We start from the raw sequence: 15,823 nt of genomic DNA, 5'->3' as shown, positions 1-15,823 counted from the left end.
AAAAAAAAAAAAAAAAAAAACAAAACAATGAATTAAAGATTAAGATCGGATCCATTTTATTCGAATTCCAGCCATAAACTATGCAAAGTACAGAATGTATTTCTTTATTTTTAAAGTTGAGGACACGTGAAGAGAGGACCGATTTATAAAACCAGATTGATTCTGGTTTCCATTAAATGATTGTTCCGGTTTAATTCGGTTCACAATGATATACACGCTGTATTCTGTAAACCACGGGACAAGTTCCATTGACATTTTGCATCCAGATAAAACCAGGTGAGCATGTTATACAGTGTACCTCACCACAGAGGATGAGCACCCCCTTCGTCTTTTCACTTTAACATATTACACTCTGTACTCCAAATACAGCAACCGTCACTTTTCGAATTCGCCCAATTCACTTTTATCTTCAGTCTCCTGAAACGCCATTGAAATGGTTTGAAGCTCTGTAAGTACTCTTTTGTCTTCTACTTTTTTTAACAGATCGATGAACTCTGATCCATAGCTTCATATCTCCAGGTAAGAGATCTACGATTAGCGCCTTCTTTGGAAATGCCGAGGCAGAACCAAACGGTGGAGAATCTCCTCCTCCTCGGGAAAATCAGGAAGCGCGGATGCTCCTCTCCGACGTCGTCGACTTCCTCCGTTCTCAGGGAAGGCTACCGTTTCAAGAGAGCGATTGTCGTCGGGAAAAGAGGAGGATCCACCACTCCTGTCCCCACGTGGAGGCTCATGGGCCGATCTCCTTCTCCGGCTGCTTCTCCGTCGCAGTGCGGGAGCAAGACCGGGAGAGGAGCGCCTGCGGCTCCTGTTTCGGCGAGGAAGCTGGCTGCGACTCTGTGGGAGATGAACGAGATGCCTTCTTCGCCGAGAGGTGTGGAAGAGGCAACGAGTAGAAAGGTTAGAAAGGAGAGAATCGCGCCGCTTCCTCCTCCTCCTCCGCCGAGGTCGGTCCGTTCTGGTTCTCTGCCGCCTCACCTCTCTGATCCTTCGCATAGTCCTGTCTCTGAGGTAAAACTCTTATTCCTTTTAGCTCAACTAGAAAGGATCCTCGCCACCAGCCATTGTGTTAGAGGTCCCTGGTTCGAGTGACCAAAACTAATATTAAATGTTGTGGTTGAACCTAGTAGTCTTATTCTTTTTGATTGGTGAGGAGGTAAAGGAATGTGCTTTGATTCGGTATTATTGCTGGCGCCATGTGATTTTGTTTTGACTGATCAAAGGAGAGAGAGAGAGAGAGAGAAACTGATTTGCTTTGATAAAAGATCTCAACTATGATAAGAAGTCTTTTGTGTGATTCTGAGGTCTGAATTTGGTCAAAGTTGCAACCTTCATTGAGTATTTTATTAATTAGTGGAGAATGTATTATATAGTTCTTTAGGTGCAGTTTCTGATTGATGTTAAGAAGTGGGATTAGAGAAGATTAGAAAACTCTTGATCCTTAAGAATCTTTTGTCATGTGCTCTTAACAAATCACGTTTAAGTGCTTGCGTAAGGGTATGCTTCCTTTATAAGTTGGTGCCGTTTAGTTTTTGCATAATTGAGTTTTTTTTTTCATTGATCATATGGAGGTAGTTGTGGTTGGTTATTTAGCGGTTGATTTATTGGGGAATAATGTAGGCCTAGATTCTCTTATAATTGAGACCTAAGAAAAGATATCTACCTATATAATGCTAAATATGGCAATTGACAATGCGTTATAGGGAAGCTGAGAAACTCTTTGTTTTTTTGTAGAGGATGGAAAGATCAGGGACTGGAAGCCGACAGAGAAGAGCATCCTCCACTGTGCAGAAGCTTAGGCTTGGAGATCATAATGTGGTGGCTAGGGATCGTATTAGCAACGCTAGCTTCATGGATGTAAGTTGATTTTCTTCGTTTACTTTTGGGGTTTGTGTCTTTGAGCATTAAGGGGGGACCACCTTTCTATCTGTAGCTTCCATTGAGCATACTTTTGATTGTGCTGTTCATGTCATATAGCTCTGGATGATGCATGTTAGAAGCATACAATGTATATATTTTGTCATGCACATATACATTACATGTAAGTCAATAAGAGCAACAAAGAGGTACTGAATCCCATATGCTTTCTCACATTGATTTCTTGATTGCAGATTGAGACAAGATCACGAGCAGAGACACCGACTGGGTCAACAACCGTGGGAGTGAAAACACGGTTGAAGGATTGTAGTAACGCTCTCACAACATCGAAAGAGCTTCTCAAAATCATCAACAGAATGTGGGGTCAAGAAGACCGCCCATCTTCCAGCATGTCCCTCGTCTCCGCTCTCCACTCCGAGCTCGAAAGAGCTCGCCTACAGGTCAACGAGGTCATCCGCGAACACAAACCGGAAAACAGCGACGTCACCTACCTGATGAAGCGTTTCGCCGAAGAGAAAGCGGCGTGGAAAAGCCACGAGCAAGAAGTCGTCGAGGCCGCGATAGAATCCGTCGCCGGCGAGCTCGAGGTGGAGAGGAAGCTGAGGAGAAGGTTCGAGGGGTTGAACAAGAAGCTAGGCAAAGAACTATCCGACACAAAAGCAGCTCTGATGAAAGCAGTGAAGGAGATAGAGAACGAGAAGCGAGCGAGAGTGATGGTGGAGAAAGTCTGCGACGAGCTAGCGAGAGACATCAGCGAAGACAAAGCCGAGGTCGAAGAGCTGAAGAGAGAGTCTTTCAAAGTGAAAGAAGAAGTCGAGAAGGAGAGAGAGATGCTGCAGTTAGCTGACGCGTTGCGGGAGGAGAGAGTGCAGATGAAACTCTCGGAGGCTAAGCACCAGCTCGAGGAGAAAAACGCGGCTGTTGATAAGCTGAGGAACCAGCTTCAAACCTACCTCAAAGCAAAGAGATGCAAAGAGAAGAGCATTGAACCGCCTCAGACTGAAGAGTACCTAAACCACCACATCGGTTTCGGTTCTTATAACATCGAAGATGGAGAAGTTGAGGACGAAAACGAAGAAGATTCAGGCGGAGAAAGCGATCTTCACTCCATAGAACTGAACATGGAGAACAAGAGCTATAAATGGCCTTATGGAGAAGAGAACAACAGAGTAGGGAGAAAGTCAACGCCGAGTAAAAGCCTTTCTTTACAGAGAAGCATATCGGATTGTGTTGATTGGGTTGTACAGAGCGAGAAGCTTCAGAAAAGTGGAGACGGAGGATTGGACTGGGGAAGATCTGTTGAGGTTGAGCCTAAAGGTTACTTGGATGAAACGCAAGCGTATAAACCAAGCAAGGCTTCTTCAAAAGATCATCTCCTCTCGGGTCCAAGACTAAGTAACTTCCGCGGTGGATCAGTTTCGAAGTCGCGGTTGTCTGATGCAGCCAAAGGTGAAAACCAGAATGCTAGAAAATCAAGATGGTAATGAGTTAAAAAAAGCTAGCAAATTTGGGAGCAGAGATCAATAGAATCTAAAAGACTTTTTACATGTACTAATGATCTACATTTTCTCTGTTCCGCCTCGTTTTGTCAAGTGTGGTTATTCTTCGTATGTAAGTTGAGAACAACAACAAAAAAAAAAAGCTTGAATTTTTGGACTGAAAATGATCCAAACATGCAAGAGCTTGCAGAAACTGTCTAAGAACACTATCCCCTCCTTTACACCGTCGTCTCTTGCAGAATCTGTCTAATTATAAACACAGTTAATTCGAATGGGCTTCTAGTTGTGGGCTTTTCTAATATCAATTTCTCAACTAATTTGATGATTAGGCCCTTTATCTTCCGCGCTTGTATATACCACAGGAGACCCGACTGGTAGTTCCCAACTTCCCATTATGGTACTTGCACGAATTATATTATTTCTGAATTCTGTGTAACGAACTTTTTAATTTGAACCATGTATACGTATTGTTAACTGTACACCATACGTAAATATGTATATTACTATGTTGTCAGCTCATCACATCTTTTGAAATATGTATAGGAGACTTGTTATTATTGTATATACCACATGACATGAGACTAGGACCGGCTCCGAACAATGCTATGCGAAACATTTACAACAAGCCCCCAAAATTTTTTAAAAATATACATAGACACGAAAACCTAATTTTTTTTTTTTTAACATAAAACATTATCACAGACCCCCAAAATCTCAGGGCCGGTCCTGCATGAGACAGATGCGTTGTTATGGTTTCTATGTTTATGATCCTTGGTCACCTATTTTTAGTATCCTTGTCATGGCTACGTAGAAAAACTATCCAAGGTCAACTGTCGCATATGGCCGATTTAGTATCATTGGCCTGTTTGATGTGCATAAAGTAAGATATTTGGATGTTTGACAAAGTTGATACTCGTATTTTAATTTCCACGTTATAAAACTCTTATGATAAAAAATGTTGGAGAAAACCAACACGCAAGAGTTTTTTGTCAAAGAAAAATGATTTTAATTGAAGATTGAGTATGAAAAAACTGGAATTAGATAAATCTTTTGTCTAAGCACTTGCACCTGCTAATTTTTTCTACTCGTTTTAGAAACATTCATTTTCTTTATGACAATTATAGCTTTGTCTTTTGCATCGTGGCGTAAAGAATAATTAAACCAAAATGTACAGAGTCATCTAATCGTTTGTTTGTTTGTTTTTTTTTTTTTGATAATCGAGGGTTCTTCACTTACGTGGATCATTCCCTGGGCCCGGTTAGGCAGCGGTCCACTTCACCCGGGAGGGCTTAAACCTGGGCTGGGGGCAAGGCCCAACACCCAGTACCGCATTTGATGACAGGATGGGCAGTTCCCCTCCGCCTGGCGTCGAACCCGGGAGCATGACAATTGGCCCCCAAAGTCTTTACCAAACGAGCTACCACATCCCGTCCATCTAATCGTTTGTTACGCTGCCCATGTCGTTTACACGAATTCACGTATCTATAAAGAGAGTTTAGTCAACGAAGCTAAATCATTAATGAGTATACATTTTGTTAATTATATATCTAATCACAATTCAACTAATAAAAATAATTGATATAATACAAATTATCTTATAATTTCATTAAAAAAATTAAAATTAAATGTATTTTAAAATTAAAATAATTTTCTAAAATAGTAAAAACAGAAAATATAGTATATTCAATAGTATATTGTTATCTTTTTTTTATTATTGTTATCATTAAGATAATATATAAATTTATCAGGACCACTCGCCCGAGACCAGCAAATTGAAAGTATTCCTTTGAGTAAGACTCAGATGGTGGATAGGAATGGATGACACTTCACATATAATGAGAAATATTCAGTTAAATCAGGATATCAGTTAGAACGGGTCTATCCGGACAAAGCAAAACCATCAGTGTTTTATGGTCCCACAGTGGATATTATGAAAGCGTTCTGCTGGGAGGTGAGATGCCCTCCGAAGATTAAACACTTTTTATGGCAAATGGTATCCGGATGTATAGTTGTTAAGAAGAATTTGCAAGCAAGAGGAATGAAGGGAGATATTTGTTGTGTTAGATGTGGAGCTGAGGAGGAATCAATAAACCATGTGTTTTTTGAGTGCCCTCCTGCGCGTCAAGTTTGGGCTTTGTCAAAGATACCGTCTAACCCAACCTACTTCCCCACTAGTTCTCTATTTACGAATATGGATCATCTTTTTTGGAGGGTACTCCCGAAAATGGAAGATCATCAGTTTGCGTGGATATTATGGTATATTTGGAAAGGAAGGAATAATAAGGTTTTTAGTAATTTGGATATTGACCCAAGAGATATACTTACGCTTGCAGAAACTGAATCAACACTTTGGTCTGAGGCTCAGGTGATGAAGACTAAGCAGGTACCACAACAGACTGAGGTTTTGAATCGTCAGCCGCGGGTTGGTCGTTGGTGCTTTATAGATGGTTCCTGGAAAGATAAAGAACCTTATTCAGGTCAAGGATGATATAGCATACTCGAGGGCTTTCAGAGATTGATGGATGCAAGGAATTCTAGGGCATGTATTTCTCCTCTTCATGCAGAGATGGAAGCACTGATATGGGCTATGGAATGTATGTGGAATTTACATCAGTTTCAGGTTACTTTTGCTACAGATTGTTCTCAATTGGTGAAGATGGTTTCGGAACCAGAGGAATGGTCGGCGTTTGAGAGTTATCTGCACGACATAAAGCTACTGAAGACACGTTTTACTAGCTCAGAGATTATTCATGTACCCCGGACGGAAAATCAAAAGGCGGATAGTCTAGCACGATGTGCCAAAAAACAATCGTCTTCCGTCGTTCACATGGATGCGGAGTTACCAGATTGATTCGCAGAGTCTATATGAGTCTGTTTGTTAATGGCAAAAAAAAAAAAAAGAAGATAATATATAAATTTGTCTTACCAAAATCCTTCTTCCAAAAAAATCATTAAATAATTTCACATGGGAAATTAACTCACACTGCAATAATAATCGCTTGCTTTTGGTGTGAAGCTACGTGATATTCTAGTCACAACGATTAACTCTGACGTAGCCATTTTCCTAGTTTCTGTACAAGATTTTGTTATCTTGTGATTAACATTAATAGACATTTAATTCTTTTCCTGCATCGATTAAGACACCTTTGCATGTACGTATGCGGTCTATACAAAGACGTATACATATCTGTTTTCATTAATACAATCAAAGACAATTCGTTCTCTGCTGTCAACATATACTATTCGTAATTCTTTTTTTTTTTTTTTTTTGATAATCCAGGGTAATTCGCGGTTTATTCCCTGGGCCCGGTCAGGTAGCGGACGGGTTTCACCCGGGAGGGTATGTCCTGAGTTCGAAGGCTCAGTACCCGTTTTTGGTGACATGGAAGAGCAGTTCGCCTCCGGCTGGCGTCAAACTCGGAAGCATGACAATTGGTCTCCAAGGCTCTAACCAGTAGAAGTGACTCATCCAGTCTATTTGATAAATACCAAATGAAATTTCCGAGAAAAATAACACTTATTTAATACGATCCCCGTAGTAAAAGATTATGGTTGTACCTTCTTTGCAATGTATCCATTAAAATATTCAAATCTAGTTACTTGATTTACGACTTCAAATATTGTATGTATGTATAGTTTTAATATGTTTTGGAAAATAAATTTATCATGCAAACTAGAAATTTTTATTTTAAAAAAATGCAAACAAGAAATACATAACATACATATAATATTATTGTATTTTTAACTATTGTAAACAATATATATATTGTATATATATATATATATATATATAACCTATACGATATTTTGAACAACAGAATTTGATAACAGTTAAAGCACTTACAAATATACCCAACTGTGAACTAAACTGAGATTAGTCTGTCCGTGAACTTCTTTATCACAATATTATATTGTAGAATACATAATTTACTTGATTAAATCTAATACGTATACAATAACCCATAAACATACTTTAAATTTTGGAAAATATAGTTTGAAAGCCATATAAAAAAAATATATATCTAGTTTGAAAATCAAAACCACCAACTAAAGTTGTAGTATGTTGGTTTGTATAGTACAGTTTATCGTCATGTCTGGGTGAGTTATAGATACTACCAGTTATAATAAAATCTAGTAATCAAAAACGATAAAAAATTTAATTTTTGTTTTAGACGACGTGTCAACATTGCCATTTAAAAAGGTGATAATTCATTTCTAACAGTTAAAGACTAATCTCTCTAGCTATTTTAGTGTATGATTTATTATATTTTCACCAGCCGTAATTAAATTCCCATTAAATCAAGCTGTAATGAAAATCTCTCTCTCAACATTTTTATGTGGATGTTTGTTTTATAAAATGGCCTAACCAGAACAACAAGAAGTTTTCTCAATAAAGCCAACACTTCTTTCTCAACCCCCAAATAGAGAGAGAGAGCAGAGGATCAATGAGACGGAGGAACAGGAGCGGTCCTAAGCTCGAGTTGAAGCTGAACCTTTCGCCACCTCCTTCTCAAGGCGAGCAGATGAGTATGGTTCGGTCTCCAAGCAGATCAAACACAGCTTCACCAAACTCATGCGTTTCCTCTGAACCGAGCCAGGAGGAGATGGAGAAACCAATCTCAATGGTCCTCGTCGGTTGCCCTCGTTGCCTTATGTACGTTATGCTCTCTCAGGATGAGCCAAAGTGTCCTAAATGCAAAAGCACCGTCCTACTCGATTTCTTCCATGAAAACGCCTCTGCCGATACAACCGCTCCCGCCGTCACCACTAAACGCAATAAGAGCTTCATAACCAATATTTAAAACTTAAACCTATAGGCTGATCCAACCGTTCTTGTTTCTGTATTTTCTCTTGCATCTTCTAGTAGTCGTTTGTCATTGAGTAGTGCTAATCACTGCTCCACTTTGAAATGTTGTCTATTGTTTTGCTTGTCCAGAAAACATAGTTAAAATGGTACCGTATGATATAAATTAGTTTTTATGGACTATAAATTAGTTTTTATGGACTATGGTACTACGTACTACTTAATATGTGTGTAAAATTTTAAACATCATACAATTAAATCTAGAGGGAGTATGATTCTTTGGGTTTGCGTACGAATATTTTACTCCCGTAAACTCATAAAATTATACTTATTATGCATTTTGAAAAACATAACCATCGAATATGCAATTTCCTTTTGGTCAGAGGCGAGCTTAATATGCAATTAAATAAACTAACAAACTCTCAGACTTTAGTTTATAACTAATGATATGTCCAAAAACTGATTTTTTCCTACAAAAAAAAAATAAAAGATAAAGAGATTAGAACAAGATTTTTCCTGAAAAATGAATTTATCAGTCAGAGAGAGAAAAAACTGAGGGTTTCGTCAGACCTACAAATGGGAAAAATAAAATAATGAAACTTTAAATGTTCATGTTCAGAAATTCTGGCAACTTGTTTTCATAGCTAAGAGCTTCAACAGATTTTAAAGTGATGAAATCATTTAAATCAAATATAAATGCAATAGGCAGTTGAAAAATAATGAGCGTTACGTAGGAATGATAAATACGTATTTAATTCCACCTTCAATAACTAAACAATTTCTTATAAACCGGCTAAGCTAATTTTATTCGCTGCATTCAACTCCAGTACCTTATTTTCTCCTCTTACCTAATGCTCTTAAATTCTCACTGATCGCGATTTGTTACATTAATGCAACTCTATGAAGATGTTTTGCCCTTGTAATTTAACGAAGTAGATATGTTTGGGCCTGTGAACAAAAAAAAAGAAGATATGTTTGGGCCAGAACAACTCGGCTCATTGGTTTAACGCTATTGATGGTTCAAAATGTAAATTCACAGACCGGTTTATTTGGTTTAAAAGTCGGGACAATTTACATTTACTGGAGGTGCGTAAACCGGTTCTTGATCAGAGTGGCTACGTGCTGAGCAACCCACACCGAGCCAGCCACAGTGCAGCAGAACGCGTGCGTGTGACCTTCCCTCTCAATAGATAAGGAAGTACCAGGAGCCTGCTTTGAAATCTGGACAACGAAGATTCTATAAGAGGACTCTCCTTCATGTGTCAGAAAGTGTATTTAAGATTAGCTGAGAAAGTAAAACTAATTTAACCTCTTCAAAGAGTTGCAATGGACCCCAATGATCATCAATGCCAAATAAAAATGCAAGTCTGCTCTGGTTTTCTCTCATGAAGTCCCAATCTGGCTCTGCTGCAAGCTTATAGTTACAAAAAAAAACGGTTAAGTAATGTCGTCACGTTTAAACGTTTTGTTGGATATTAATTATAGTGCAAATGCTTAATCATGTTTATTTTATTGTACACTTTGAACTCATATTTAGACTCTCTAAACTCCATTAGGGACACATTGTTTAAAGAAGGAAGGGTGGTACCTCTCTAAACTCTGTCATTGCCATATAGAGAACATTGCGCATGGTGTGATACTGCAAGGGAAGGAAAAACAAGAGTGGAAGAACTTGTTATAATGATTTTTTTATTTCTGAATTTATACATCTATGCTCTAGAGTGATCCTGCAAGTGAGGACTTAAACAAGACAATACCTGCCTCAAGTGAGTGCAAGTAGCTTGAACAGCAGTGTCAGACCATGAAGCTCCAAGTGAGTTAGATACAAGCCGACGTGCAGCCCACACAGGTAACAGTCTCAGTGATGCAATCAGAAAACTTGCTGTAGCCGATAGAACAGAAGACCTGAATGAAAAGATAATTTGGTGACATTCTAAATAAATGATGATTTGCTTGGTTCTTTTTTGATAAGATAATGAGAATAAAAAGCTCACGCTGCAAGTTTTCCAATTAATGATTGTTTTGTTGACTGTTTGTTCAGAGTCAGAAATGGATACAAGCCAATGCAATATACCACCTGAAAAGCAATCCAGAGAATATATATAAGATCATATCACATTTGCACAGAGAGAAATTTATATAGAGGAAAGTATCATAACACTGAGTGTAGTATACCTTTTCAGAGAACTTCCTTAAAATGTCAAGGGATATATAAGAACCAATGGAGTGTGCAACCTAACCAAAAGCAGTTAAGATTAATGGATATATGTAGAAGCTATATTTCAATGCAAACATGTAACGTTCAGTATTATATGAGACGCAACTAGTTCTTACAAGTATTATTGGAACTTTCACTCCCTCCATGTCCTGTCTGATAAAGCCAACCTGTATAGTAACTAACAGAATAAGATCTTAACTTCATCAAGAACTTCAAAAGGATTTGAAAACCCAGGGCAATCAGGTAATAAAGTGGTTGATTAGAAGCAAAATGTTCAACTTGAGAAGGAAGAAAGTTAGATTTGTATATTACCTTATGGTCGATTTGTTCTTGTAACGAAAACAGCCTCCCAGGCTCCCAGTCCTAAAAGCGAAACAAAAGAATGTAAATATCAAAAGCTATCATGAACGCACAAAAGCTAAGAAGCAAGCATCAAACTTCAACATATGAAGGCAAGTTATAGTATACTGTATACCTTGGTCGTCTGAGATATTTGGCCAATAGCTACACAAGAACCAAAAAAACAAACCAGTTTAACCATTTGAGGGCAAAAGAATAAAATCAAACTCAATGGATTCACAGAAAACAAACTCGAAACCAGAGTGGACATACCGGTAATAGATGCATTTCCATCAAGAAACTCGTATAAAGACTCCAAAAAGTCCTTGTAAAATGGCACAACACCTGAAGATTGATTCACAAGGCAATGTATATATGAACATGAAAAAAAAAAAGAATATTCATATATAGTAATGCTTGCATAGTAAAATATAAAAGAAACCTGGATTCCCCGGGATGAACAATACATGGAACTTGGGATCCTCAGCTTGAATTTCCATTATCTCCGTCATCAAACTTGTTAACAAATATTAAGAAAAGGAGTGCAACTATTAATTAAAAAACAGAGTCGAACAAGATTCAACTAATAAGAAAAAGATAAAGAGTTAAATACTCAGAAACTCTGGACAATCTTGGAAGTTACAGGAGTTTTAGCATTGTTCATCAGTTCCTTTTCACTCTCCATGTCTGCTGTTCACACTCGAAGCTTGAACCATGCACCTGAAACAACGACAGAAGTAGACAGTTTGGAGAATCGAACCGCTATGGGAGGAAGAAAGCAGCGCAGAGACGGAGTTACCGAAGGTACAAGAAGAAGAAGAAGAAGTCCAAACCGCATTGTTTTTTTTTCCGCAATTAGTATATAACGTTGTACAAATTTGTTTTTTCTTTCTCATTACTTTTTAACAACGAGATCGTTTTAAGCGACGTCGTTTCGAGTTTCGAGGTCTTTTTCGTTTATCTCCAAAGAGAGGTCGTTGAGACTTGAGACACACACACACACACACACAGAGATAAGTGTTTTGTAGCCTCTGAAGTAACACAGAGAAGAAGTGTTATCATCAATGGCCTCTGTAGCTTCTTCAACCGCTCTCATCTCCTCCACTCGAGTTTCTCCAGCAAAGTCTTCGCTTCCATCTCCCTCCTCCCTCTCTTTCCTTCGTACCATATCCTCTCCTCTCCGCTCTTCCCTCAGCTTCTGCTCTCGCAGGAGCTTCGCAGTCAAGGCCCAGGCCGTAAGTTATCTCAATGCCGTTACTTCTTCTTTGCTTTAGTGAAACTGAGTGACGTATGCTTATGCTCGATGAGAATCTATGATTGGTTGGTTTGAGCTTTCTATTTGATGTTGTTAACGTTTTGTCTTTTGTGAGTTAATAGGATGATCTTCCACTGGTGGGAAACAAGGCGCCTGATTTTGAGGCTGAGGCTGTCTTTGATCAGGAGTTCATCAAGGTTTCTTCCTTTTGCTATTTTTTTTTTTTTTTTATCTTGACTAGTTTCTTTACCAAATGTGTGAAAAACATACCTCCTGAGATAAGTTTAGGTTTGTAGCTCAATGAGTGGTATTGGTGTGTATGTGTCTTATTGTTTAATGGTTTGCAGGTGAAGCTCTCTGAGTACATTGGGAAGAAGTATGTGATTCTCTTTTTCTACCCTTTGGACTTCACTTTCGTCTGCCCAACAGGTTACCCATTCCCTTAAATTGAGTATCCGAGGTTCACTCACTGCCTCCTAATCTCTCTTTTTTCATTTTTGTCTTGTAGAGATTACTGCCTTCAGTGACCGCTATGCGGAATTTGAGAAGTTGAACACAGAAGTATTAGGTGTCTCTGTTGATAGTGTGGTAAGTCTTAACACTATTCATATATTTTACTCCATTTCTCATCTTTCTTTCTTTGTAAATTACTTGACTCGTCTCTGTTTCTTTTTGCTGGGTGTCCCACTTAGTTCTCCCACCTTGCGTGGGTCCAGACAGACAGACAATCTGGAGGCCTTGGTGATCTCAACTATCCCCTTGTTTCAGATGTAACTAAATCTATCTCAAAGTCTTTCGGAGTGCTCATCCATGATCAGGTAGCTACTCAAATCTTTTGCTTCATTTAAAAAACTTTTCAAAGTGTTTTGTGTTGTTGATAAAGAAGAGAACTTCAGGGAATAGCACTGAGAGGGCTTTTCATAATCGACAAGGAAGGTGTGATCCAACACTCCACCATCAACAATCTTGGTATTGGCCGAAGCGTCGATGAGACAATGAGAACCCTCCAGGCCTTACAGTACATCCAGGAGAACCCTGATGAAGTCTGCCCTGCAGGATGGCAACCGGGTGAGAAGTCAATGAAACCTGACCCCAAGCTCAGCAAAGAGTACTTCTCTGCTATTTAGAATAGCTATAACAAGTACAAGACCTTTGTTATAATTCTGCAAAATGTATCAAATCACTTTCTTTACAGTCCCTTTTGTATGAATATTATAAATCATTTCATTTTTCCATATCAATGCTGAACTTTGTGATGAAGAGATGTTACTTTTAAAAACAAATCAAACAAGAATGTATCTTCAAACCCAACAACACCACATATTCATTTCCAACATAGTTCAAATTTCAGAAGTGAATAACTAGAATATATTAAAAAAAAAACATGAAAATAATAAGTTTGACTAACGAAAGTCAAAATTACACTGCATAGTCTGAAACTTAAACCCGCTGGTGGAATTAGAGGAACCGAGAGGGATCTTGAGATCATCACACCTAATCTTCGGTTTAACTTTCCACGACTTAATAATCCAAAACTTAAACCGAACACTCATCACCAGCCTCACATCGATCCGGTACACTCCGGTTAAGTCATCCTCCTTCAGATCCGCCCTCGCTCCGTCGCCGAGCACCACCAAGTTCTGCCCCTCCATCTTCGTCACAACCACCGTCGTGTTCTTATGCCCCTGATAGAACGGCGCGATCTCGACGGAGCCGAACCGCTGATCTCCGTAGTATCCACTGACCTGGACCACGTCGTAGTAGATCCCGAGACGCTGGTTAGGGTTCCGGATCGTGAAATTGAGGTCGAGATCGTAGTGGAGGTTGCTGTTGTTGCTCGAATCGAGGCTGAAACGGTTCAGATTGGCGTCGGCGACGTAGAATTTGACGGCGTTGGGGCGGAAGATCAGCCAGAGGATCAGTGCGGTTATGCCGAGGATTACGGCTACGGCGATGAGGATGTTCCAGATCAGGCTGAGGATGCAGCACCCGCAGCAGCGTAGACAGCTTCCGATGCAGCTGCCTATGCAGCTGAAGCAGCAGCATCCGGGGGTTTTGTATCGGCGCTTGGGTTTAGGCGGCGGCGGAGGAATCGGCGGCCCGTAGTATCCGCCGTTGAGGTGTGGTTGTGGTGGCCCGTAGTATCCGCCGTTGAGGTGTGGTTGTGGTGGCCCGTCGTATCCGCGGTTGAGGTGTGGTTGTTGTGGCCCGTCGTATCCGCCGTTGAGGTGTGGTGGTTGTGGCCCGTCGTATCCGCCGTTGAGGTGTGGTTGTTGTGGCCCGTCGTATCCGCCGTTGAGGCGTGGTTGTTTTATGTCTCCCATGTGTTCGACGAAATGCCTCAGAGAGAAACAATCAGATGGTTTTTTAGAATTTGAATCGAATTTTTTTGTTTGTGAAGAAGAGGAGAGAGGTGTTGTGTTTTTATTCAAGAGAATGATTAATGTAACGCGTTTTTTAAATAAGGAAACGAATTCAAAAAGTCTTGATTACTCTAATATGTATATTTGTTGCCATTCCGTGACAAAAAAAAGAAGAAGTATATTTGTTGCCATTAAACTCTGCCTAATCTGGTTAATAAATGCTTTCTTGTTTTTGGTTATGGTCACGTCTAAGTTTTGGTGTTACAGTAAGCAAAGATATTAATGAAATAAAAACCGGGTAAAGCTTAACCATCGGTTTAGTTTTCAAAAAGAAAGTGCCGTTACGTTTTGGTGCAGAAAAGGTAGCCTTTGAATGTGGTGTGGTCAGGTCAGTGCTTTTACTTTTCAACAGTCGATAAGCATTTCAAATTTAAATGTTTATTATAATTTTTTATTTATTTATGGGGTTTGTCTATAGCTCCATGAAACAAGGTTTAAGTATAGGTTGTTGTTATCGAGTTTGTTGCTCACTACAGAAGAAAGAGTTAAACGTGTGATGTGTGGTAAATTTAGATATGTGTGAAAGAGTAAAACGTGTGATCTGTGGTAAGTTTGGATGGTGATTTTTGTAAAATTTACATTATTCATCAAAACAGTCCAGCATCAGTTTAGTTTAAGCGACCAAAATAATCATGTCCACATTGTCTCTCTCTCGCCTGCACGCGGCGACCTCAGCTTTTAACTCATTAATCCTTAGCTCGATCCAATATACAGAGGTTCATAGTTTTGGTTCAACTGTTGCCACTATAACAAAGCCGAAACAGGGAGATGTGAGAATAAAGCTATGGCCTCTAGGATAATACTGGGGTATAGTGAATCTTATATACTAAAACAGAAATCACCACTTTAATTCATATGTGATTTTTTTTTAAAATGGACCTAATATACCTATTTCTAGAAAGTCATGTTACATTTAATCTCTAATCTTATCATTTAAATTTTGGACCTACCAGAAATTTTGATTGGGCTATCAATAATTTGATTTAAAGAATAGATGATCTATTGGATTTATAGATAGTATAAATTAAATAAATATAATTTAATGTTGTAATTACTATACATTCATATGTTAAATATTTAAATATTTGTCGATGTTAACTTTTAAAACTATAAAGATTTTTTTTAAATAACAAAAATCATATTATCTAACAATGATTAATCTTTACTACCTTAAACCAATGAATTTTTTTAAACTATAGAGCTTATTTTAAAAATTAAACAAAAACTAAATGTTTAATTATTTCGATAATATAAATCTATGAAGTGAAAAGTTTAATTTTTTAAAAACTTTCTAAATTTGTGAAATGTTACAATATCTTTGAATATGACAATAAAACAATATTTTACTAATCTTTATATATATAGTTACGATTTTAATAATGAAATAATAATCCGAAAATATATATA

The 15,823-nt window shown here is 38.5% G+C and overlaps 5 protein-coding genes across 6 annotated transcripts; 3 read left to right on the top strand and 2 right to left on the bottom strand.

The window, feature by feature from the left end:
* The first annotated feature begins 318 nt into the window (after positions 1-318).
* LOC106294654 (uncharacterized protein At5g41620) lies at positions 319-3,534 on the top strand. 2 transcript variants are annotated; one of them, XM_013730264.1, is made up of 4 exons: positions 319-448; positions 506-1,011; positions 1,735-1,857; positions 2,112-3,534. In XM_013730264.1, exons 2-4 carry the CDS (start codon positions 553-555, stop codon positions 3,360-3,362), a joined length of 1,833 nt encoding a protein of 610 aa, XP_013585718.1. In that variant the 5' UTR covers positions 319-448; positions 506-552; the 3' UTR covers positions 3,363-3,534. The 2 variants fall into 2 exon arrangements, with proteins under 2 accessions (XP_013585718.1, XP_013585717.1); XM_013730263.1 differs by having other exon boundaries at positions 320-448; positions 520-1,011.
* A 4,197-nt stretch (positions 3,535-7,731) lies between these two features.
* On the top strand, positions 7,732-8,417 carry LOC106294653. The gene has a single exon (XM_013730261.1). The coding sequence runs from the start codon at positions 7,823-7,825 to the stop codon at positions 8,177-8,179; it is 357 nt and encodes a 118-aa protein (XP_013585715.1). The 5' UTR covers positions 7,732-7,822; the 3' UTR covers positions 8,180-8,417.
* A 718-nt stretch (positions 8,418-9,135) lies between these two features.
* Positions 9,136-11,572, bottom strand: LOC106294652 (lipid droplet-associated hydrolase). Its single transcript, XM_013730260.1, is given in 14 exon segments — positions 9,136-9,402; positions 9,491-9,595; positions 9,770-9,820; positions 9,939-10,086; positions 10,176-10,258; positions 10,357-10,416; positions 10,516-10,566; positions 10,712-10,762; positions 10,875-10,903; positions 11,012-11,083; positions 11,181-11,254; positions 11,352-11,371; positions 11,373-11,458; positions 11,538-11,572. Coding segments are annotated over 13 exon segments (939 nt in total). The 5' UTR covers positions 11,424-11,458; positions 11,538-11,572; the 3' UTR covers positions 9,136-9,258.
* Positions 11,573-11,706: 134 nt separating this feature from the next.
* Positions 11,707-13,253, top strand: LOC106294651 (2-Cys peroxiredoxin BAS1, chloroplastic-like). The gene is made up of 6 exons (XM_013730259.1): positions 11,707-11,973; positions 12,116-12,190; positions 12,341-12,422; positions 12,502-12,581; positions 12,686-12,811; positions 12,890-13,253. Exons 1-6 carry the CDS (start codon positions 11,803-11,805, stop codon positions 13,118-13,120), a joined length of 765 nt encoding a protein of 254 aa, XP_013585713.1. The 5' UTR covers positions 11,707-11,802; the 3' UTR covers positions 13,121-13,253.
* Positions 13,254-13,293: 40 nt separating this feature from the next.
* LOC106294649 (protein YLS9-like) lies at positions 13,294-14,534 on the bottom strand. Its single transcript, XM_013730258.1, has one exon. The coding sequence runs from the start codon at positions 14,315-14,317 to the stop codon at positions 13,397-13,399; it is 921 nt and encodes a 306-aa protein (XP_013585712.1). The 5' UTR covers positions 14,318-14,534; the 3' UTR covers positions 13,294-13,396.
* Positions 14,535-15,823: the final 1,289 nt, after the last annotated feature.

Source organism: Brassica oleracea, chromosome C5, assembly GCF_000695525.1.
Source record: "Brassica oleracea var. oleracea cultivar TO1000 chromosome C5, BOL, whole genome shotgun sequence".
Taxonomy (NCBI): Eukaryota; Viridiplantae; Streptophyta; class Magnoliopsida; order Brassicales; family Brassicaceae; genus Brassica; species Brassica oleracea.
The sequence above is the reverse complement of the archived record's forward strand: the minus strand, read 5'-3'. Positions and strand labels throughout refer to the sequence as shown.

Coding starts and splice junctions, on each gene's coding strand:
- LOC106294654 (XM_013730264.1), top strand. CDS start 553: ATGCCGAGGCAGAACCAAACGGTGGAGAATCTCCTCCTCCTCGGGAAA. Junction 1,012..1,734: donor CGCATAGTCCTGTCTCTGAG/GTAAAACTCTTA, acceptor GTTTTTTTGTAG/AGGATGGAAAGATCAGGGAC. Junction 1,858..2,111: donor GCAACGCTAGCTTCATGGAT/GTAAGTTGATTT, acceptor TCTTGATTGCAG/ATTGAGACAAGATCACGAGC.
- LOC106294651 (XM_013730259.1), top strand. CDS start 11,803: ATGGCCTCTGTAGCTTCTTCAACCGCTCTCATCTCCTCCACTCGAGTT. Junction 11,974..12,115: donor TCGCAGTCAAGGCCCAGGCC/GTAAGTTATCTC, acceptor GTGAGTTAATAG/GATGATCTTCCACTGGTGGG. Junction 12,191..12,340: donor TTGATCAGGAGTTCATCAAG/GTTTCTTCCTTT, acceptor AATGGTTTGCAG/GTGAAGCTCTCTGAGTACAT.
- LOC106294649 (XM_013730258.1), bottom strand. CDS start 14,317: ATGGGAGACATAAAACAACCACGCCTCAACGGCGGATACGACGGGCCA.
- LOC106294653 (XM_013730261.1), top strand. CDS start 7,823: ATGAGACGGAGGAACAGGAGCGGTCCTAAGCTCGAGTTGAAGCTGAAC.